We start from the raw sequence: 25,042 nt of genomic DNA on the forward strand, positions 1-25,042 counted from the left end.
CCGCCGAGACCACATAACACTGGTCTTGAAAGACCTACATTGGCTTGTAGTATGTTTCCAAGCACAATTCAAAGTGTTGGTGCTGACCTTTAAAGCCCTAAATGGCCTCGGCCCAGTATACCTGAAGGAGCGTCTCCACCCCAATCGTTCTGCCCGGACACTGAGATCCAGCGCCGAGGGCCTTCTGGTGGTTCCCTCACTGCAAGAAGCCAAATTACAGGGAACCAGGCAGAAGGCCTTCTTGGTAGTGGCACCCATCCTGTGGAACGCTCTCCCACCAGATGTCAGAACAATAACTACCAACCTTTTAGAAGACATCTGAAGGCAGCCCTGTTTAGGGAAGCTTTTAATGTTTGATGTATTACAGTATTTTAATATTTGGTTAGAAGCTGCCCAGAGTGGCCGGGGAAGCCCAGCCAGATGGGCAGGGTATAAATAATAAATTATTATTATTATTATTATAGTGGCTTCAGGGTAGGATGTGGAATGTGGGGATCCTGGCTCCCAATGCAGTAGAGATGCAGTGCCAGAATCTCACCCCTCGGCTTGTAGCTCCTTGTTTGGGGCAATCTATGTAGGAAGATAATCGCATACTTGCAGCTAAGGTGTCTTTGCTTCAGAAAGAAAACAAGCAGCTGAGGGGAAGGCCTTTCAGACTGGGAACTGGGTGTGGGAGGGCCAAGAGCTCTGCTGTGCCCAACAGTAGCCTCAGGAGGGAACTTTTCTTCAGGACAGCAGCAGGGGGAGGAAGGATTTAAATGTGAGTGGACAGCAGCACAAACGGGCTTCCCAGAATGCTTACCCTGCCTTGTTTAACCACCAGCTTCTCTGAAACTGATTTTGCTGGATGAATTGGCCAAATTGTCTGGCGCCAAGGAGAACAATGGCACGGATCCTGGCCCTTCATGACCTTCATGCCTGGTGTGAGTGGTGCCCACTGGCGTGTGTTCTGGGTGACAACTTCCTTCTGGAGTCCCTTTGGCTGCTGCTTCCCAGTGAACCGTCTTTGGAGCCCACAAACCAGGGGAAGCGGAGCTGTGGCTCCAGGTGATGTCAGATCCACCAGCCTATGGGATGTAAACACTGGGAGCAGTCAAGTACAACATTCCTTGTTTTGCTAGAGTGGACATGCAAGGGGATATTTGGTCCAGTTAGTCGAAACTTCCTGTTCCTCCTGGCCTGGAGCATCCTTCCTTGCATGTGACTAGTGGGTGGGCGTGACCTTCCCAGACCTGGGGAAAGGCCAGCTGCCACTCACTCTTTTCCATCTTCCTTTTGTCCTGCGAACTTCCTGATTCAGCTGGACTGGACTGCTGGCTGCCAGCCAGAAGTCTCCCAGGTCGTCTCCCATATGGGGTAAAACTCTACATGTTTTTAACTTTAAGCCTAAAGCCTGCCTTCAGGGATCACACTCTGCTCTGCCTGATCATGCGTAAAACTACTTTATGTTACTTATGAATAAGACTGTTGTGTCTTTATTCTTTTAGGAGGGATCAAAGGGATCTTACCAGGAGTAATAGAACATATCTAGATTGAATTGTTTATTGTCTTAAGAGGCTCACACGAGTCTGCAACCAGCTTTCTGCTGCGTAAGAAGGGGAATGCGCTCTGCTGTATAAAGAAACTTGCTAGTGTGAGCCAATGCTGGGGGTGATGGGACCAACAATAGCTGCAGTGTCCCAGGTTCCTCACCCCTTCCACTAATGTAAGTTTGTGCTACTAATGCACTTCACCACAAAGGCTCCCTGGCCATTGCCCAGAGAAGGCAGCAGCCTGTGTTGCCCAATGTTTAGCAGTTTCTGCCTCCTGAAGTGGGCAAGGGCTATTGCCCAAGGGCTGGTGGGTGGCAGCAGGCTATGAGAGGGTGCAAGTGTTGCTGCTGACTGTGAGGCCGATGGGCTTGCCTGGGAGTAAGCAGAGGCGCAGCAGCCTCTTCCTCCCGCTTGACCAGAGACCCCATAAGAGGACAGGAAGCTGTCCAGCACTGACGCGCATCCACACATATCCTTTTAATGGGGGGGGGGTTGGTCCATGTTTCCTGCCGCCTCTGATACAAAGCGAAGAGCAGAGCGCATGAGCTGCTGCAGTCTCCAATCCCCAAACAGCTTGTTTCTGTCTCTGAGTCAGGATTTCTGCCTCCGCATTTAGAAGTCTACTCAGGCCTTTGCTCACACGCCTGGAAACCGCTCACTCTCTCAAGACTGCTGGCGGCTTGTGGGCATCGCTTGCGGCTTGCTGCTGTTCTTGGGGCTCCAGAGTGGTGGCAAACCTTCGGCGGCGGCTGCTTGAGCACCCCTCTTTGCGGGCCCTTGAGTGCTCGCGCCCCAAGAGGATTTTTGTTCACTCTTGGGAGGCTGGTTACTGGGAGTGGGGCCAGTCTTCTGAGCCGCCTGTTGCTGGAGCCAGCGGCGCATGTGCGCCAGGCCCCGCCCATACTGGAGCTCCCGCAGGAGCTGCTCCTTCTGCTCCCTCAGCTGTTGCCGGAAGGCTTTCAGGGCTTTAGCTCGCTGGATGAGGCCGAGGAGCTCGTTGCGCAGCCGCCTGTTCTCCTCCTTCACTTGGTTGGTGTGGTGGATGAGGCTGCGCACGGCTTCCTTCTCGGCCTTCTTGGCCAGGGCCAGGACCTTCTGCTCCGCCTGCACCTCATACTCCGCCTTCTGGTGCAGATACTTGCTCTTGAGCAAGCGCATTTCCTCCGAGTGCTGGATCTTCATGGCCAGCAGCTCCTTCTCCAGCTCCCGGATGCGGATGAGCTGCTCGGACTGCAGCTCCTTGAAGGGCTTGAGCTCCTCAACCTCCTTGGTCATGAGGGAGAACTTGGTCTCCATCTCAATCAGCTGGCTCCTCATCTCCGTCTCCTTGTCCGTGTACTGGCAGGTCAGCTCCTCCTTCTGCTTCAGGACGCTGGTGAGGTCAAAGAGGTTCTGCTCGTTGAGAGTGGTGATGGCGTCCTGGCACCGGGCAGCGCGCCTGTTCAGGTAGTTCAGGTAGGCCTTGCTGTTCTGCCGGATCTCCTGCGCTTCCTTGTCCAGGAACTCGTTCCTGCTCTGGAAGTGGTCCACCCATTGCGTGTAGGTGTGGATGTGCTCCGCCAGGATGAGGGACTCCTTCTTCAGGGACTGCTCTTGCTCCGTCAAGAGCGGCCCAGTCGTGCTCTGGCTCTTGGCGATGCTCTTCCGAGCCTTGGACCTGGTCTTCTTGGTCGCCATGCTGTGGCCGGGGCTGCCCTCTGAGGCACTGACAAAAGACAAATGCAGTGGGATTTTATTTCGAATGTTTTGGTACCACGTTCTGAGGTCCTGAAGTCCTCAGTCATTTTTCTAAAAGCAGCAACATACAAGCAGTCAGTTTCAATATAAATGGAACTTTTATGAGCCATCATTTGAACTGTTGATGATATTTTGGATCTGCACTGAACCAGCACCATTATCCATGTGTCCTGGACTGGTTGGACACAAAGGAATAGTGGGAGGAACCAGTTGGGGAACCACCAAGGGAGGAAGGCTCAGAGTCGGCGGCTTGGTGGTGAGATGACAATGAGTGGTCGGAGGGTGAAGAGGGAGCAGACTGGGAGGAGGAGGAGGAGGTGGCAGAAGCTGAAGAGGTGCTGGGGTTTAGTGAGCGGGGGGGGGGAGGGGTCTGTGGCAGAGGGAAGTCTAGAATCAGAATCAGAAGCATAAGCAGGAGAGTGGGCTGAGGGAGGCCTAGAGGCAGAGATGAGTCAGGCTGGTGAAGAAACACAAGTGTCTTCCACGCACACACACCCTGCTGTGACAAGCTTTCCACCTCCCTAGTCTCCCAGGATCAGGAGAGGCAAGAAGCAAGAGGAGTATAGGCAGAAACGCAGGTGCCGTCTCAGATTGCTTGGGGACTTTCAGGCTCCACAACTGCCTCATAAGGATCAGACCTACCAAGGAAGACTTGCTATGCTCTTTAGGCTTGGTCCTCCTGTGCAGATCCTTTTTTTCTAATCAAGAGTTAACTTCACCTGCTCCGTGTGATTTACTGCTTGCTGGCTCCCTCCTGACATCACATGGGAACGGACAGAAGCATTTGAGGCATGTATAAAAAGAGTTGGAGAGAGAGGGAACTGGGTCCCCCCCCCCCGGGAGCTCTCCATGAGCAAGGGGCTGTTGGCCAGATACGGGGCTGAAGGGGGAGCTCCTCCATAGCACCCAGTCCATAAGGATGTAGTCAGCATATCTCTTTCTTGAGCACTTGAAAAATGCAGCTATGCCAGAATGCATGATCTGAGAGATTTTGTTCTGGGCATCTCAGAAGCTAGCTCAGAACCTGATTAGTGCTTTGTGCTGAAGCTTCTTCGATTAATTGGGTTTTCACTGTGCATTATGTTAATTTTAAATTTATTAAAATACAATGAAGAAGGGATGGGGCAAAACGTACATGCCGTCTATTGAGTTTTTTGGACAGAGAAGCTAAGGGATTTCCCTGTTGTTTCTCAGGCTGCGACATCCTTAATTATATCAAAAGACACTTTCACCAGTGGTCATTGTGAGGATCTTGGTTCTTGGCTTTTGTGAGTATAAGAAACTGCTAATCCACCTAAGACAATTTCCCAGATGTTTCCTTTCAACACACAAACACCTGAATACTTCCTTTTATGCTGGACTCCCTTTTCAGACAGAAATCTTTCAAAGTTATTAGAGATAAATTCACCTCCTCTTTTTGATTGCACTCCAGTTATCTTTGCATCATATTTTGCGCCCAGCTTACAAAATTCTCAAACCTCTATTTAGCTTCTCCTTCAACAAATAAATGAACCCAAAATGCAAGAAATTGTCAACAACTGTAAGATTAAATTTAGCTCCTCACAGAGTTTCCTGGAATGGATCTGCTCAATCTATATGCAGAAGTTCTAGAACTCGCTTAGGATTTCTTTCACATTTTGTGTTAATTGGAGCTGTTGTTGATTTACTCTCCCTCAGCAATGACAGAGTCTACCTTTACAATGTCGGCAAAGAAACACCATTTTTTCCTCTGTAATTTTCTTTCTCTATCTAGATTTGTAATCCAAATGTTTCCTGGGGCAATTTCTTTTAAGGTAATTTTCTGATCCACAGTTGTAGCACCTACAAATTCCATAAACTTTCAACATGTTGTCACTCTTTCTTTCTTCTACATTCACTTCTTTATCTTGGCTTGTTGAAACAGCTCTCTGCCATCTTTCCTTGCTCCTGTCTTCTTTCCCATTCATATAGTTGTTGCCTGCTGCTTTTCTCACAAGCAAATTCTTTAAAGTAGTCCAAACTTCTTTTGCAGTTAACAGCCCTGTAAGTCAGTAATTGGCTGTCTTCCAGATCAGTAATTATTGTGACTCTTGCTCTCTCCTCTCTGTGAAGCCATTCAGGAGAAGGTAAAGGTAAAATGGTAAAGGACCCCAAGACGGTTAAATCCAGTCAAAGGCGATTATGGGGTTGCGGAGCTCATCTCGCTTTCAAGCTGAGGAAGCTGGCGTTTGTCCACAGACAGCTTTCCAGATCATGTGGCCAGCAGGACTAAACTGCTTCTGGCTGATACGGAAGGGGGGGGGCACGTCTTCTTCACCTCCTTCTTCTCTACAATATATCCATTTATTTCCAACTGTCAATGACAGAAGGGACTAAAATCTATAAATCATAGAAAATCAACGTGCCAATTTGCTCAATTTCTCTAGAACTCCATGACACCTTCCCTGTCCTCCATAATCCCTCAAGCAAGGTGTTAAGACCCTAATCCTGTCAAATCACTCTGCCTGGCCTTTCCTCTGGGCAATGCCAGGTGGCAGACTATGCATACATGGACCATTGTCTTCTCATCACCGGTACTCAGGATGTGCTTATCTACGCATATCTCCAGCTCTGCATATTCCCCCCTCCCTCCTCCATATGTTAATTCTGTGTAACCCAACCTCTTCTTAATATATTCATGATGTAATCTGTGTAACCCAACCTCTTCTTAATGTATTCATGATGTAACTGGGATGTATTTTGCACTGTATTCTGGGACATGGAGGGAAGTTTAAAAGTTCATGTCACCCCTTTCTCGCTGTTCAATCTCGCCTTGAACCTTATTGCGCAATAAACATGGATCTTCTGCAGTTTGCTCCTGTCTCCGGCTGAACTCATTTTCCTCCGCAGGGACCCGCGGACTTAGTCCGACGAGCTGGGTGGCAGAGCAGCCTCGCACCCAGATTTTGCCGTAACAGGATGGCGCCCAACGTGGGGCTGGAGGTTCTCCTGCGTTGCTGACCGGGGGCCCCGAAATCTTCAGCCGGCTCCGGGCCATTTTGCCTGGGAAGATCCTTTGGACCCCCGGCCATCTTCCAGGCGGTAATCGGAAGCCCCAGGAGCTCAGCCGGGGAGCAAAGAGGGATCCAGCCGGCTTATTCATCAATCCAGGGATCATAATTGAAGACGCGTGAGTATAAGGGAAATCAAGTGCACTGGTGGGAAGGGGGTGGAAGTCTCCTGGCAACCAAATTCTCTGCCCTCCTCTCTATCGTTCTTCTCACCTTTCTCTTGGTCCGGTTAGTGAGAGAGACCGTGGACCGCCGCTCAACCCGAAAGGGGGTTCTGAGCTCTATTTCTTTTTCTTAAAACTCCAGCCAGCCGCACCAATTGGGAACCCGAACATAAGACGGAGAGACCCGACTTGAAAGATAGACGACTCTCCGCAACGGGTGTCCCCAGTTGAAAGCAAGGGGTTGGAGCTCTCTTTCCGATCTTCCCTAGCGTCCTAACAAGAGGCAGGAAGTGGTCTGGCTTTCTATCTCAATCCCAGCCGCACTGGTCGGTGCCACGTATCGTGCGTGAGCCCGCTTCCAAAAGCAAGGGGGATTTTCGGTTCGAAACTCTGTCCAGGGACCACCCGATCTGGCACCGCATGGTGCGGGCGTCCAGTAGGGCCCCTTTTCCCGAGATTGTGACGATAGGTAGGAGGTTGCCAGGAAGGACAGCCCAGAAGGATTGGGCGGGCAGAGTGGAAAGGAACCCCAGATTACGGAATAGTAAGTAAGGATAAGGAAAAGGAATAGAATAGTTAGAGCTCGTTAAAAATACCCCATAGGAAGTTGCAAAGCAACAGGAGAAACCCCAAAATAAACCCCTATACAGGTTACCCCAAATCCTAATCAACCCCTCTCTTTCTCCCGTCTCTATCCCAGACACACACCCCCCAAAAAAAGGAAAAGCAACAAAAAGCAACAACAGCAACGCATGCATATATAAAAAGGGGTACCCAGACAACCAAGCGTTGTGAGCCCTGCCAGTTTGATTAACTGGTGGTGTGTTTGAAGAGGCAAGGAGGCTCATAAAACCATGTGGGACCTTCCTACTAATTTCACTTAATAAAGCCAAAGGAAGCGGCCCAACTCCTTGCAATAACCAACCAAAGGATGAGAATATATATGTTTACATGTTGTCTGTTATATGTGTTGTCTGTTAATTCATATATGAGAATATGTATGTTTACATGTTGTCTGTTACATGTTGTCTGTTACGTGTGTTGTCTGTTCCTTCTGTCTCTGACAGACTGCCTTTCTTAAGGCTGCATAGTTTAAACTACAAGCTTGCTCCAAAATTTAAATCTAAGAAAGCCATGTTGGGCCTTATCAATCTTAAACAAGACAAAAATGAGAATGAAGTGTGCAAATGTTTGTTATTTGGGAGAGGCTCTAAAAGAGGGTTTTCCTCCCAAGTGGTAAAATCCTGTATATGTGCTACTTGTGTTCTGAAAAGAGGATTACCCCACCTCCTTCCTAAGTGAGGAGGGTGATTTTAAGTCTAATGGTAAATTATGTTTTGTTGTAACTTTTGAGTTTGTGAGTACACCTGTGTTCCAGTCTATTTTGGAATGTGAAGTTAACCTAATGTTTCTGCTGCAAAAGCCTAGTTGAGCACAATTGCTCTCTCAAGCTAAAATGCAGTGTATGTATTAGATTAAGCATATTCCTATGAAAGTATGGTGTTCCTTCTAAGAAAATATCTGAGTCCAGTTTTAACTTTGATTTGGTTGGACAGAAGAGTTATTGTAAGGCTCCTGATATCAGTCTCTATAAGACTTCCTGGTCTCTTTTCTTAGAAAATGCCCCCCTTGTCTCATTCTATCTCTTTCAGGTTTTTTTTTTCTTCTTACTTCTGTGCCAGGTAAATTTACTCCCAAGTAAGCTTCCTTTAAAGGAAACTGCAAAGGGGGGGGGGCATAGATTAGGCTTACTATTCCTCTGCAAGTTCAGGAAAATTGTTCACTTTTGTATTCCTTTTAAATCAAATCTATGGCTGTTTTAACTATCCTCTCCCTATCTTAGGAAAAACGTTCACTTCAATCTTCACTCAAACTAGCTTCAAGATCTGCTAAAAGGGTTCTGTATAAAGTTGGGTGCTTTTATTTTCCTCTTCCTTAGTACATGATAGGAGCATGGCTTGTGGTCTCTTCAAACAGTTGTGTCTGTGTACATAAGTATGTGTGTGTCTCTTTGGTAGTACAAATCTTGCTATGAACCCTATATTTTGGAGGGTTGGACTAGATGACCCCAGGGTCCCTTTCAACTCTCCCAATTTGTGGCTGTGTGGAAGGACATGTGTCTGCAAGCATTGGAGGGTAATTCTTAAATTCTAGTGTCCTGATGGAGTTGAAATCCAGCCTAGCTTTGCTCTTTAGTTTTAAAAGGTGAGAGGTGAAAGCCGTGATGTTTTGAAGCAGAACTGGTGAGGTCAGGCATTTAAGTGATTACAGTGTTTATCATTTTGTCTATTTACAAACATCAGACTTAAAAGTCTACTCAAAGTTTAAGCACATACAAATTCATAATCAAGCAGAATCAGCCTTTACCATCCTGTAAATAAAGGGCAGGAAAATTAGTCTGCAAATGGTAATGCTGAAATGAATGAGAATATTAAGATCTTATGAATTCTGACTCTCTGGCCATTTTTTCCCATATATAAGGGCGTGGCATTGTTCCGCGAATGACCAGAGGGAAATCACACAAAATGATGGCCCTTTCCTGTAAATAAAGGAAGCAATCCCTTGCTTGGGCTGATGGAAACATGATCCCTTAGAAAACTGCTAGCTTTGGTGAATACTTGAATTGCTGAGGTGGTTTTTTTTTTGTTTGTTTTAAAATCTAACCCTATTTTTTTAAAAAATCTACTCCTTGCCCTTCCCTTCCTTTATTCTAATTTAGCCAAAAGATGCAACATTTTCAATGGTGTAAAAGGTTTGCTGAAATATGAACTCTGCACATGCACAGAGGTTAGGTCAGCTTAAAAAAAAAAAAAAGGAAAAGGAGAGAGAGAGAGAGAGGAAGGGGGGGGGGAGGAGGTTTGGAGACCGTGGGCTGCAGGGAGAAACTCATCCAAATTCCCTTAAAAAAAACCTGGAACCATTGAGGAAAATCACCCTTAATGTGTCCTTTCCTCCAGGGGCTACGTAAGACAAAAGGGTTAAGTACTCGACCATCAAAAGTCAAGAGGTTTCCAAGTTTCAAATCTTAACATGCCAAATTCTTTTCACAGGTAAATATCAAAGCACTCCCACTGTGAGCTCCTCTCAGTAGTTTCCCCAATCTAACATGCAAAATTCTTTTCACAGTTTTCCCACTGAGTTTGTCTTTTATCTGGTTTTGTTTTGTGAGTACTATATACCTATGCATTATAGGAACAGCATTCCTGACAGAGATTTTCACAGGAAATAAAAATTTCCCTTTCAAACAGGATACTGAAGAGAATTCGGACCCACATAAGCAAAATGTTTAATAACTTGCCTATTGTATTCAAATTAACAAAGGTTCTGTCCCTTCATTTCTTGCACAGCCAAACTAAGTGAAGGAAATTAAATGTAAATGATTATAATATTTAAATGGATAAAAGGCTTTTAACTATGAGTTTGTATTCACAGCTTCCCAAGAAAGAAAATTTTAGAATATTCTCTCCCTTCTGGACTATTATCTTCCTCCTAAAACAAAACAAAACAAAACAAAAAACAACTAATTATGTCTTCAGATCCCAACCCCCCCAACCCCTTTGCAGGCCTATTTCAAAGGATTTTTTTTTAAGCCAATGCCTCACAGTGGCCACAACAATTTCTTCCTATAAAAGACTTGAGAAACTGACTAATTGAATTTTGAAGAACATTTTATCTTTTGACTACAACCCAAGAAGGAAAGGACTTAGAAAGCTATAACATTTCAGCGACGTTTGGAAGGGCTGCTAACTTCCTCCCATTGACTCAAAGGCAGGCAAGAAATGCCCTGGTGCCCAAGTTTGGAAATACATGTAAAAGCAGCAAGAATTGTCTCAAGATCACATTATTTCCTCAAGATATGGTGTAGAATTAATAATTTGTATGTTTTGTGTATTATGTGTTATTATGATAGTGTGTTATCTCCACAAAGGGGGGACAAATTTTTTGTGTGTAATTGTTTCTGTATAATGTAGGGTACATAACTATGAACAACAGAGGGATATGGCTTACACCCCAAGTTTTTCATGGAGGATTCTCATATATTACATGCTTTCCGATAGAGCAGGCTATCTTTAGATTCCGGAAAGAGAGTACCTTTTACTATTTCTTTCTTTCTGTTCTAGAAAACTATTTCAAATCTCTTCTATGACTTCTCTGTATCTCTTGCAGATTCAGTACTGTCTTTAAGTAGCAATTGTTTTGTATTTATTTATTAATCTTGGGTTTCCCGTATAGCCGTGAAATTAATCTAACCACAACCAAGTATTATACTTGGAACCATATTTTATCAGGTAGTTTTGAAGCAACACTCTTTTATTATTATTTGAGATGTTTTGATTAGAATGCCAAATGAAAATGGGTGTAGATCACGTCCCGAATTTTATTTATTTATTTGAGGACACGACTACCATATGTGGAATAAGGTCCCTTCACTTTCCTTACATCTCCAACATATTATTACTATTATTGATAACAAGAAACGTGTATATGCCTTGATGTAGCAGGAATGGTCCCTTATAGAGTTAAATTGACTCATTTGGAGAAGTGCCCCTTTTAAGAATGGTTTTGTTTAACATATTGGTTTTGAAAAGCTGAGAACCATGGGACAAGATAAATTCAAATTGGACTCTGTTAGAATTGGGCATGTGTATCCAGGCTGCAATTAGCTTTTGGTCCTTAAGAGCAAGCGAACAACTTTCCATGAGTGCAAGACCAGAGCCTGCAATAATAAAACCCCATTGAATGGCCAAGGCAAAGACGTTTCCCTCACGATATGTCCGAAACCTGTGCCAGCTATGATGAGTGACAGGCGACATGGTTAAATGGAAGCCCTGAGGGGATTCAACAGGATGTGTTACTATACCACTATGCCGGTGTGAGACCATAGAAGAGCTAGCTTGACACCTGAGAAACACACAAAAATGGCAAAGGACAAAACACCAACTGTATTTTCAGTCAGTAGTGGACCTTCCTGCTAAATGTAAAGCATAGACACTATTGAGAAAATGTTTCTCCCAAGAGCCAGAATGGCACAAGTAATTTAGTAACAAAATACAACAGATGTTCCCTTTAAGTAATATCCTATATCCAGCTATCTGCACTGCTATACTTGCAAATGACCGTAAGAGGCATGGCTTGCAAGTCCCTTTCAGGTTTGCATAAACCCACACATCTGGTACGGTTGATACCAAGTCATTATTTAGCGCATATCTATATAACGCACGTACATTGTATTGCTCCGTGTTGTTCCCTCCTTCGCTGTCCTCTTCTACCTTCCCAGACTATGTACAAATGTGGCAAATGGGGGAAGGGTAGTACAAGATCACCGAAATCTAGGGTGCGGAGAAAAGATTTGCAAGTTCTTACAGAACTTTAATGCAAATCTATCTCCGAATGGGGGACTGATACGGAAGGGGGGGGGCATGTCTTCTTCACCTCCTTCTTCGCTACAATATATCCATTTATTTCCAACTGTCAATGACAGAAGGGACTAAAATCTATAAATCATAGAAAATCAACGTGCCAATTTGCTCAATTTCTCTAGAACTCCATGACACCTTCCCTGTCCTCCATAATCCCTCAAGCAAGGTGTTAAGACCCTAATCCTGTCAAATCACTCTGCCTGGCCTTTCCTCTGGGCAATGCCAGGTGGCAGACTATGCATACATGGACCATTGTCTTCTCATCACCGGTACTCATGATGTGCTTATCTACGCATATCTCCAGCTCTGCATATTCCCCCCTCCCTCCTCCATATGTTAATTCTGTGTAACCCAACCTCTTCTTAATATATTCATGATGTAATCTGTGTAACCCAACCTCTTCTTAATGTATTCATGATGTAACTGGGATGTATTTTGCACTGTATTCTGGGACATGGAGGGAAGTTTCAAAAGTTCATGTCACCCCTTTCTCGCTGTTCAATCTCACCTTGAACCTTATTGCGCAATAAACATGGATCTTCTGCAGTTTGCTCCTGTCTCCGGCTGAACTCATTTTCCTCCGCAGGGACCCGCAGACTTAGTCCGACGAGCTGGGTGGCAGAGCAGCCTCGCACCCAGATTTTGCCGTAACATGGCGCAACGGGACACCGTGACAGAAACCAGAGCGCATGGAAACACTGTTTACCACTGGGGTGGTACCTATTTATCTACTTGCACTTTTTGGGGTGTGTGCTTTTGAACTGCTAGGTTGGCAGAAGCTAGGACAGAGCAACAGGAGCTCACCCCGTTAAGTGAATTTGAACCACCGACCTTCTGATCTGCAAGCCCAAGAGGCTCAGTAGTTTAGACCACAGCGCCACCCACTCCCTTCTCAGGAGAAGAAGGGTCTGAAGGTGGGTCATTAATACAGGGTCCCATAAATCTTCTCTCCAGAGCAGCACCTTCATCTTGACACACCAACTGGCATAATTCTTTTCTGTTAGTTTCTCCATACTCAGAGACACAGACATTGTGAAACTTGCTTGCTCCCTTCCTGCAGTTAAACTTTCTGCAGCTTCCACAACCACTTAGCCACATAGGATTCACAGACCCCCGTTTGCCCCCTGAGTTATCTGCAAAATCTTCCTTGACTGTGATGAGTTCAGATCGCTGGTTTCCAAAGTGTGGGATTGACTTCAAGAATTCGCTTGTTGCTCTCTAGCGCCACCTGCTGGCCACATCGGGCCCATAACCTTTGTTGGTTGTGCTGAAGTAACCGCTTCTCACAGAGGCTGAGGAAGATGAGTTCTTAATTCAGAGGCAGCATTTAGATGAGCAAACAGGCAACCAGTCTAATGTAAGGATTCAATACAAAGTCTCTCTCTCACACACACACACAAGAGGGTGCAGTCTTTTAAGTACAAGAAAATGGTGCAGTTGTTGCAGGAGTCAAGGTTGCTTTTCCGTCACTTTGTTCTCCTGGTAGCAGAGGATGCTTCCTAGCAGAAAGTTCTCCAGCTGTAATCCCCCTGCTGCAGGTCCATGACAAAATGCTTGACATTCACACTATCTCCTCAACCTCCGACAAACTCCGCATTCTCCTCTCAGACCCAACTCTACACCTCTGCTAGCTTGCACACACAGTTCCCTTCTAAGGAGACTGTTCACGAGACTCACAAGACAGTGACTCCGAAGCTGGACTTCGGTTCTGGTCACCTGTTTCACAGCTGTCGCAATTAACTCCTTCATGTAATTTATCCTTTGTAAAATACACAATTGTAACACATATATCAACAATGACTTTTTGAGCAACCTTTTTGGAGATGCAACATAGCTCAGTGGTAGACTGCCTGCTTTGCATGTGGAAAGAGAAAGAAAGAAAGAAAGAAAGAAAGAAAGAAAGAAAGAAAGAAAGAAAGAAGAGACCCAGGTCTCATCCCTGACATCTCACCTAGCAGGTGGTGAGAAAGACCCTTCTCTGCCTGAGGTTTGGGAGAGCTGGTGCTAGGCTCAGAAACAGGATATTCTGGGCTGGATGAACCTGACCTGGTCCAAAGCCTTGGACAAGTCACCAAACAGGTGCCAAACAATGATGGCACTTGTCACACAAATCCAAGCAGACTTTAGGCTTGTTCTGAGGCAGCAGGTCCCCCCCCCCCCCCCCGCGGACTGAGAAATACAGGTAGCAATTTGACAGAGTCACCCATATCCCTTGCATCTTTAGTGCCTGGCCACTATGTCTTGTCTTAACACTGCAAGGACTGACAATGAGATTGTGGTCTGAAGATAAGTAAGAATATACCTATCCTGCCCTGTGCTGTGCTGAGGTTCAAAGGAGCTCTGCTTCAATGCATTTCTGTTTGTACCATTTCTGAAGTTGGGACAGAGGTGGGCAGCCACCAAGCATCTGTGAGAGACTCTGAGGCTGAGAGGGTGGCAGGGGCTGAAGGAGTGGGTCTTTCCTCACCTTTCCTCCAAGCAATGGGTGCTGGTGGTGCTGGCAGTGGGGACACGTACGGAGAATGGAGGTTTCTGTTAATATGGGCCCTGCTAGCCCTGAGGAACCATCATCATAAGCAATCCTAAGCAAAGAGCAGAGCACCCGTCATGAATGGCAAGCTCAATTCTGGGCCACTTCGTAGAAATGTCTTGGACATTTTTGCCCCATCAGAGTGTCAGTCATGCGAGACATTGGCCTCTTGGATGATGAACCCTCCTGAAAAGCTTAAAGGCAAAAAAGACACTAAAGAGAAGAACTCTGGTATCACAATGGAGGTAGAATCCCCACATTGTTGAAAATGGAAGGTGTCCAAAGAACAGAAGACCATCAGAATCATGTGCTCAAGAGAAGAGCAACGGCGTCACAATGGAGGTGGAATCACCACAGTGTTGAAAACAGAAGGTGTCCAAGGAGGAATAGAGGAGCCCTGCTGTTGTAGGCCAAAGCCCCCCCCCCCAGCCCTGACCACTTTGTCCACACAGGCATAATTTGGAACGCTTCTACAAAGCTGCATAATTCTTCAAGATGGGAGACCATCTTCCTGCGAGTCCCAGACGACCTGCTCCCTGCCCAGGGGTGTCCTTAAGGCTTTGCTAATTTGGCCCCCACCAAGGGTGCTGGCCTGGGGGAAGCAAAAATCACATTGCTGCTTGGCCCCCCTGGGTTGCTGGTGGGCCGAGGGCAGTGGGAGAGCAGAGGTGATCTTACTGGAACTTGAAGACTGGGCAGGTGAGGGGCTTACTTCTGAGTAAATGGGCCCAGGAGTAGGCTGGGAAGCTGAACTGCCCAGCTCTTCCCAAACCCCTTGATTCCCATCCACCTTTGCCATGTGAAATGTTTTAACAATGGCTTTGTAGCAAGGGCATCTCTTTCCCTCTCCCCTCCGCCAAATCTCCACTTCGGCTCCTATTTCACCTTTTCCGTTTTCAGACATGACTTTGGTCAAAGGAAGAGAGAGAAGAACAGGAAGCACTTTATGTTCCTTTTAAACAGAGGGTGGATGACCTTCTGCCATGGAGACTTGAGGCAAACAGGAGAACATAAAGAATGTACAGGACTTGTTGGTGTGCAAGAGGAGCTGCAGGAGATAGTGGTGGAGGAGAGGAAAACTGAGACAGACAAAGAAAGCTGTTTTGTTGATGAAAAAAATAAATGCCTTATGGTTGGAGAAGATGGGGCACGATCATAAATGGTGGGCTTCAAAGGGAGAGAGATGAATGCATAGCAAGAAACTTCAGGGTCACTAATAACTGATGTGAGGAAGAATTGGGAAAAGTGCAGAATTGAGGGCTATAATATTCAGATCTGATAGAATCCTGGGAAAGAATTGAACTTGACGAGAAATGGACAGTTCTGGACTTCTAAGGAGAATAAAAAATTAAGAACTTCTTTTGGACTTTTTGACAGAAAAAGATGAATCTGTGGTGTCTGAGAAGAATTGTGTTTGGCAGACTGCTTAGCAACTCTTTAATGTGATATAGCTAGGTGTTTTCCTGTAGTGTATGCTTCAAATAATTTGAATGATTATAATATATATAATTGGCAGATGGAGAATTAGAAGCCCCTCTTTCTTCTTCTTCTTGGGGGCCCAAGTGGGAGGGAGGGATAGAAAGGATCTTGGGGGGGGCGGGAGAAGAAACAGAAGCTTCCAGGTGAAAGCAGGGAGGGTCTACCTTTCTGTGTATGGATAAAGACAGGACGTAATTGTGACAGATGGCTTTTGTATTCCCTTTCTTGCCTTTCTATCTCTTGATTTTTTTCCCTCTTATCATTTTAGTTCTTTTCATTTCTTTTCTTCAGATTAGTTTGACTTTTATTGTATTGTTCCAAAAGTCCAGTGCCTGCCCGTCTCCCTGCCAAGTGGTGGCAAGAACCCATGGGCGTCTCAGGCACCCACACAGGACCTGTGCCCCTTTGGAGAATAGAAGATATGGTGGAGACTGTCGTGCTTGAAGAAATATGGTTTATTCACCTATTTACACCTTCAGTCTGCATGGAGGGAGTCCAGAACTTACAGCATGGCCCACAGCATGGCAGCAGGCAACCTCCCCTGCCAAGATGGATCTCAGCCCCTCTTCCTCCTCCTCCTCCTTCCAAGGAACCCCTGCTTCAAAGCTCACTTTTCCTGTCCCCTCAAACACACAGTTACCCCAGGGCTCTCCAGGGCCAAAGGATCCCTTTTTGACGGCTCATTCACACCTTTTTGGCATGCTAACTGGTTTGCCCACTAAACAACAACAACAAACAGGTTTGCTCTTCCCACAGCCAGCCAGGCTGGTTTGCATACCCAGCCCAGGAATTCCTTCGCAGCCTGCATTCTCCCTTCATACCACAAATAATCAAAATCCTATCATTTATTAATATCTTGGGTTTACCCACATCTATAATGGTATTCTCTGTCAAAAACAAAACAAAACCCTCTCTCTCTCTCTCTCTCTCTAACAAATGAGTACAGCTGCAAAGCATCAGAGGTTTAGGCTGAGAGTTCTCCTTTATGGGCTCCCTTTCCAGGCTGACAAGCTCGACAGCGAAGGCAGAAGCCGCCTTCTTGGTTGCTGGACTCGCTGTTGGCAGAGATGGAGAATGTGGGGGCTGGGGGGCTGCGGTCCCGGGTGCATTTTTGAGGGACCCCACGACAGGCTGCGGAGACAGCTTGGTGGCGGGACGGCCCGACGCCGAGGCAGCTCTCTCTTGCCCGGCCAGGCGCCACCCAGGGCGCAGCGGGCTCCCCCCGTGCCCCTCTCCCCTGGGGCAGCCGGGGCTCCGCCGCCGCCTGTCGGCCTCGCCTGCTCCAGCCCCAGAGCCCCTCTTGGCATGCAGGGAAGAGAGAGAGATAGACCAGTCCCCGGGGATTGCAAACCCTGGTTTGGCCAAGCAGCCCAAGGGGCTCCCCGGATTGTGGTCGCCTGCGGGAGTGCAGGGTGCGCCTCCCCAGAGCCTCCGCCCAGCCCTTCTTCCCCTGCAGTTCCCCGCTTCGGGCAGAGCCTTTTCCTCTGCGAGATGCCGCTCCTCTTTCTGGCCAAGGGAGGGAACAGCTCGGAACCCAGCTATTGGTTCTTGTTTTGTTCTTGTTATTTTTTTAAATAGTGCTTTATTGAAATTAACACAAAAAGCATACAGAAGAATTGTCCAAAAAGGCAAAAAAGAGAGAGAAAATAAAACTTATTACATTACATCACGATATGTTCTTCTTAAATTTCTATTGACTTCCCGTCACCCCCCCACGAATCCACCACTTGATCTATCTAGTGCACTGTATATTTCTGTTTTATTTGGTTAAATTTCATCAAAATTATGAAATTTCCTAATTATCCATCATACTGCGAAAGTCATTCAAAGGCTTGTTATGGCAAAATCTGGGTGCGAGGCTGCTCTGCCACCCAGCTCGTCGGACTAAGTCCGCGGGTCCCTGCGGAGGAAAATGAGTTCAGCCGGAGACAGGAGCAAACTGCAGAAGATCCATGTTTATTGCGCAATAAGGTTCAAGGCGAGATTGAACAGCGAGAAAAGGGTGACATGAACTTTTGAAACTTCCCTCCATGTCCCAGAATACAGTGCAAAATACATCCCAGTTACATCATGAATACATTAAGAAGAGGTTGGGTTACACAGATTACATCATGAATATATTAAGAAGAGGTTGGGTTCCACAGGATTAACATATGGAGGAGGGAGGGGGGAATATGCAGAGCTGGAGATATGCGTAGATAAGCACATCCTGAGTCCAGGTGATGAGAAGACAATGGTCCATGTATGCATAGTCTGCCACCTGGCATTGCCCAGAGGCAAGGCTTGGCAGAGTGATTTGACAGGATTAGGGTCTTAACACTTTGCTTGAGGGATTATGGAGGACAGGGAAGGTGTCATGGAGTTCTAGAGAAATTGAGCAAATTGGCACGTTGATTTTCTATGATTTATAGATTTTAGTCCCTTCTGTCATTGACAGTTGGAAATAAATGGATATATTGTAGCGAAGAAGGAGGTGAAGAAGACATGCCCCCCCCCTTCCGTATCAGTCCCCCATTCGGAGATAGATTTGCATTAAAGTTCTGTAAGAACTTGCAAATCTTTTCTCCGCACCCTAGATTTCGGTGATCTTGTACTACCCTTCCCCCATTTGCCACATTTGTACATAGTCTGGGAAGGTAGAAGAGGACAGCGAAGGAGGGAACAACACGGAGCAATACAATGTACGTGCGTTATATAGATATGCGCTAAATAATGACTTGGTATCAACCGTACCAGATGTGTGGGTTTATGCAAACCTGAAAGGGACTTGCAAGCCATGCCTCTTACGGTCATTTGCAAGTATAGCAGTGCAGATAGCTGGATATAGGATATTACTTAAAGGGAACATCTGTTGTATTTTGTTACTAAATTACTTGTGCCATTCTGGCTCTTGGGAGAAACATTTTCTCAATAGTGTCTATGCTTTACATTTAGCAGGAAGGTCCACTACTGACTGAAAATACAGTTGGTGTTTTGTCCTTTGCCATTTTTGTGTGTTTCTCAGGTGTCAAGCTAGCTCTTCTATGGTCTCACACCGGCATAGTGGTATAGTAACACATCCTGTTGAATCCCCTCAGGGCTTCCATTTAACCATGTCGCCTGTCACTCATCATAGCTGGCACAGGTTTCGGACATATCGTGAGGGAAACGTCTTTGCCTTGGCCATTCAATGGGGTTTTATTATTGCAGGCTCTGGTCTTGCACTCATGGAAAGTTGTTCGCTTGCTCTTAAGGACCAAAAGCTAATTGCAGCCTGGATACACATGCCCAATTCTAACAGAGTCCAATTTGAATTTATCTTGTCCCATGGTTCTCAGCTTTTCAAAACCAATATGTTAAACAAAACCATTCTTAAAAGGGGCACTTCTCCAAATGAGTCAATTTAACTCTATAAGGGACCATTCCTGCTACATCAAGGCATATACACGTTTCTTGTTATCAATAATAGTAATAATATGTTGGAGATGTAAGGAAAGTGAAGGGACCTTATTCCACATATGGTAGTCGTGTCCTCAAATAAATAAATAAAATTCGGGACGTGATCTACACCCATTTTCATTTGGCATTCTAATCAAAACATCTCAAATAATAATAAAAGAGTGTTGCTTCAAAACTACCTGATAAAATATGGTTCCAAGTATAATACTTGGTTGTGGTTAGATTAATTTCACGGCTATACGGGAAACCCAAGATTAATAAATAAATACAAAACAATTGCTACTTAAAGACAGTACTGAATCTGCAAGAGATACAGAGAAGTCATAGAAGAGATTTGAAATAGTTTTCTAGAACAGAAAGAAAGAAATAGTAAAAGGTACTCTCTTTCCGGAATCTAAAGATAGCCTGCTCTATCGGAAAGCATGTAATATATGAGAATCCTCCATGAAAAACTTGGGGTGTAAGCCATATCCCTCTGTTGTTCATAGTTATGTACCCTACATTATACAGAAACAATTACACACAAAAATTTTGTCCCCCCTTTGTGGAGATAATGCACTATCACCCCTACATAATAACACATAATACACAAAACATACAAATCATTAATTCTACACCATATCTTGAGGCAATAATGTGATCTTGAGACAATTCTTGCTGCTTTTACATGTATTTCCAAACTTGGGCACAAGGGCATTTCTTGCCTGCCTTTGAGTCAATGGGAGGAAGTTAGCAGCCCTTCCAAACGTCGCTGAAATGTTATAGCTTTCTAAGTCCTTTCCTTCTTGGGTTGTAGTCAAAAGATAAAATGTTCCTCAAAATTCAATTAGTCAGTTTCTCAAGTCTTTTATAGGAAGAAATTGTTGTGGCCACTGTGAGGCTTTGGCTTAAAAAAATCCTTTGAAATAGGCCTGCAAAGGGGTTGGGGGGTTGGGATCTGAAGACATAATTAGTTGTTTTTTGTTTTGTTTTGTTTTTAGGAGGAAGATAATAGTCAAGAAGGGAGAGAATATTCTAAAATTTTCTTTCTTGGGAAGCTGTGAATACAAACTCATAGTTAAAAGCCTTTTATCCATTTAAATATTATAATCATTTACATTTAATTTCCTTCACTTAGTTTGGCTGTGCAAGAAACGAGGGGACAGAACCTTTGTTAATTTGAACACAATAGGCAAGTTATTAAACATTTTGCTTATGTGGGTCCGAATTTTCTTCAGTATCCTGTTTGAAGGGGAAATTTTTATTTCCTGTGAAAATCTCTGTCAGGAATGCTGTTCCTATAATGCATAGGTATATAGTACTCACAAAACAAAACCAGATAAAAGACAAACTCAGTGGGAAAACTGTGAAAAGAATTTTGCATGTTAGATTGGGGAAACTACTGAGAGGAGCTCACAGTGGGAGTGCTTTGATATTTACCTGTGAAAAGAATTTGGCATGTTAAGATTTGAAACTTGGAAACCTTTTTACTTTTGATGGTCGAGTACTTAACCCTTTTGTCTTACGTAGCCCCTGGAAGAAAGGACACATTAAGGGTGATTTTCCTCAATGGTTCCAAGTTTTACATAAGGAAATTTGGATGAGTTTCTCCCTGCAGCCCACGCTCTCCAAAAAAAAACCTCCTCCTCCTCCCCCCTTCCTCTCTCTCTCTTTTCTTCTTTTTTTTTTTAAGCTGACCTAACCTCTGTGCATGTGCAGAGTTCATATTTCAGCAAAAATTTTACACCATTGAAATGTTGCATCTTTTGGCTTAATTAGAATAAAGGAAGGGAAGGGTAAGGAGTAGATTTAAAAAAATAGGGTTAGATTTTAAAACAAACAAACAAACAAACAAACAAACAAAAAACCTCAGCAATGCAAGTATTCACCAAAGCTAGCAGTTTTCTAAGGGATCATGTTTCCTTCAGCCCAAGCAATGGATTGCTTCCTTTATTTACAGGAAAGGGCTATCATTTTGTGTGATTTCCCTCTGGTCATTCGCGGAACAATGCCACGCCCTTATATATGGGAAAAAATGGCCAGAGAGTCAGAATTCATAAGATCTTAATATTCTCATTCATTTCAGCATTACCATTTGCAGACAAATTTTCCTGCCCTTTATTTACAGGGTGGTAAAGACTGATGCTGCTTGATTATGAATTTGTATGTGCTTAAACTTTGAGTAGACTTTTAAGTCTGATTTTTAAATAATAGACAAAATGATAAATACTGTAATCACTTAAATGCCTGACCTCACCAGTTCTGCTTCAAAACATCACGGCTTTCACCTCTCACCTTTTTTTTTTAAAAAAGAGCAAAGTTGGGCTGAATTTCAACTCATCACATGCTTGTAGACACATGGCCCTCCACACAGCCACAAATGGGGAAACTTGAAAGGGACCCTGGGGCCATCTAGTCCAACCCGAAAAGCAAGATTTGTACTACCAAAGAGACACACACACATACTTATGTACACAGGCACAACTGGGGAAGAGACCACAAGCCATGCTCCTATCATGTACTAAGGAAGAGGAAAATAAAAGTATCCAACTTTATACAGAACCCTTTTAGCAGATCTTGAAGCTAGTTTGAGTGAGAGTTTACTTCCTTAGATTAAAGAGTGCAAGGAAGATTGAAGTGAACATTTTTCCTAAACTTGCAGAGGAATAGTAAGCCTAATCTATGCCCCCCCCCCTTTTGCAGTTTCCTTTAAAGGAAGCTTACTCGGGAGTAAATTTACCTGGCACAGAAGTAAGAAGAAAAAAATCCTGAAAGCGACAGAATGAAACAAGGGGGGGGGGGCATTTCTAAGAAAAGAGGCCAGTCTTATAGAGACTGATATCAGGAGACTTACAATAACTCTTCTGTCCAACCAAATCAAAGTTAAAACTGGACTCAGATATTTTCTTAGAAGGAACACGATACTTTCATAGGAATATGCTTAATGAAGTACATACACTGCATTTTAGCTTGAGAGCAGTTGTGCTCAATTACGCTTTTGCAGCAGAAACATTAGGTTAACTTCACATTCCAAAATAGACTGGAACACAGGTGTACTCACAAACTCAAAAATTACAACAAAACACCATTTACCATTAGACTTAAAATCACCCTCCTCACTTAAACTAGAGGAAGGAGGTGGGGTAATCCTCCTTTCAGAACACAAGTAGCACGTATACAGGATTTTACCACTTGGGAGGAAAACCCTCTTTCAGAGCCTCTCCCAAATAACAAACATTTGCACACTTCATTCACATTTTTGTCTTGTTTAAGATTGATAAGGCCCAACATGGCTTTCTTAGATTTAAAATTTTGGAGCAAGCTTGTAGTTTAAACTATGCAGCCTTAAGAAAGGCAGTCTGTCAGAGACAGAAGGAACAGACAACACACATAACAGACAACATGTAACAGACAACATGTAAACATACATATTCTCATATATGAATTAACAGACAACACATATAACAGACAACATGTAAACATATATATTCTCATCCTTTAGTTGGTTATTGCAAGGAGTTGGGCCGCTTCCTTTGGCTTCATTAAGTGAAATTAGTAGGAAGGTCCCACATGGTTTTATGAGCCTCCTTGCCTCTTCAAACACACCACCAGTTAATCAAACTGGCAGGGCTCACAACGCTTGGTTGTCTGGGTACCCCTTTTTATATATGCATGCATTGCTGTTGTTGCTTTTTTGTTGTTTTTCCTTTTTTGGGGGGGGTGTCTGGGATAGGGACGGGAGAAAGAGAGGGGTTGATTAGGATTTGGGGTAACCTGTATAGGGGTTTATTTTGGGGTTTCTCCTGTTGCTTGGCAACTTCCTATGGGGGGTTTTTAACGAGCTCTAACTATTCTATTCCTTTTCCTTATCCTTACTTACTATTCCATAATCTGGGGTTCCTTTCCACTCTGCCCGCCCAATCCTCCTGGGCTGTCCTTCCTGGCAACCTCCTACCTATCGTCACAATCTCAGGAAAAGGGGCCCTACTGGACGCCCGCGCCGTGCGGTGCCAGATCGGGTGGTCCCTGGACAGAATTTCGAACCGAAAATCCCCCTTGCTTTTGGAAGCGGGCTCACGCACGATACGTGGCACCGACCAGTGCGGCTGGGATTGAGATAGAAAGCAAGACCACTTCCTGCCCCCTTGCTAGGACGCTAGGGAAGATCGGAAAGAGAGCTCCAACCCCTTGCTTTCAACTGGGATGCCCGTTGCGGGGAGTCGGCTATTTTTCAAGTCGGGTCTCTCCGTCTTACGCTCGGGCTCCCAATTGGTGCGGCTGGCTGGAGATTTTAAGAGGAAGAGATAGAGCTCAGGACCCCCCTTTCGGGTTGAGCAGCGGTCCACAGTCTCTCTCACTAACCGGACCAAGAGAAAGGTGAGAAGAACGATAGAGAGGAGGGCAGAGAATTTGGTTGCCAGGAGACTTCCACCCCCTTCCCACCAGTGCACTTGATTTCCCTTATACTCACGCGTCTTCAATTATGATCCCTGGATTGATGAATAAGCCGGCTGGATCCCTCTTTGCTCCCCGGCTGAGCTCCTGGGGCTTCCGATTACCGCCTGGAAGATGGCCGGGGGTCCAAAGGATCTTCCCAGGCAAAATGGCCCGGAGCCGGCTGAAGATTTCAGGGCCCCCGGTCAGCAACGCAGGAGAACCTCCAGTCCCTGTTCGGGCGCCATCCTGTTATGGCAAAATCTGGGTGCGAGGCTGCTCTGCCACCCAGCTCGTCGGACTAAGTCCGCGGGTCCCTGCGGAGGAAAATGAGTTCAGCCGGAGACAGGAGCAAACTGCAGAAGATCCATGTTTATTGCGCAATAAGGTTCAAGGCGAGATTGAACAGCGAGAAAAGGGTGACATGAACTTTTGAAACTTCCCTCCATGTCCCAGAATACAGTGCAAAATACATTCCAGTTACATCATGAATACATTAAGAAGAGGTTGGGTTACACAGATTACATCATGAATATATTAAGAAGAGGTTGGGTTCCACAGGATTAACATATGGAGGAGGGAGGGGGGAATATGCAGAGCTGGAGATATGCGTAGATAAGCACATCCTGAGTACCGGTGATGAGAAGACAATGGTCCATGTATGCATAGTCTGCCACCTGGCATTGCCCAGAGGAAAGGCCAGGCAGAGTGATTTGACAGGATTAGGGTCTTAACACCTTGCTTGAGGGATTATGGAGGACAGGGAAGGTGTCATGGAGTTCTAGAGAAATTGAGCAAATTGGCACGTTGATTTTCTATGATTTATAGATTTTAGTCCCTTCTGTCATTGACAGTTGGAAATAAATGGATATATTGTAGCGAAGAAGGAGGTGAAGAAGACATGCCCCCCCCTTCCGTATCAGCTGCCGCAGACATCACATTATTACAATAATCCTTTAAATATTTTTTAATACATATCCCATTTCCTAATGAACGTTTGATCGGAGTGACCCCTCATTTTTTGTTCTTGTTAAGTCTGCTGTGTTTTTATTTTGCATTTCTTTCATTTTTCAATTCATCTTTATTGGTTTTTAACAACAGAAGTAACTTTCTTAACATAAAAACCAGCGCAAAGTTTCCGTTTCCTGTTGCTGTGCCTGTGTTTCTAGATCATAAGAAAGGAAAACCAAGGGAGCTTCTTGATCCTTCGACTCGTTCATCTTCGAATTCCCTCCTCCTCTGACTTTCTTTGGCACGGAGCTCGGCGCGCCCGGCTTGGCAAGGGTTTCAGTGAACGGGG

The 25,042-nt window shown here is 45.0% G+C and overlaps 1 protein-coding gene across 1 annotated transcript; it reads right to left on the reverse strand.

Annotated features, from left to right (window-relative positions):
- Positions 1–1,984: 1,984 nt before the first annotated feature.
- Positions 1,985–15,812, reverse strand: LOC310658558 (coiled-coil domain-containing protein 166-like). The gene is made up of 2 exons (XM_083400688.1): positions 14,350–15,812; positions 1,985–3,237 (listed from the first exon to the last, which is right to left on the reverse strand). The coding sequence occupies exon 2, from the start codon at positions 3,207–3,209 to the stop codon at positions 2,196–2,198; it is 1,014 nt and encodes a 337-aa protein (XP_083256814.1). The 5' UTR covers positions 3,210–3,237; positions 14,350–15,812; the 3' UTR covers positions 1,985–2,195.
- Positions 15,813–25,042: the final 9,230 nt, after the last annotated feature.

The sequence above is a fragment of the Podarcis tiliguerta genome, assembly GCF_965153285.1.
Source record: "Podarcis tiliguerta genome assembly, chromosome: 10".
Taxonomy (NCBI): Eukaryota; Metazoa; Chordata; class Lepidosauria; order Squamata; family Lacertidae; genus Podarcis; species Podarcis tiliguerta.

What these genes read in the sequence shown, in the direction of transcription:
- LOC310658558 (XM_083400688.1), bottom strand. Translation starts at nt 3,209, where the DNA reads ATGGCGACCAAGAAGACCAGGTCCAAGGCTCGGAAGAGCATCGCCAAG.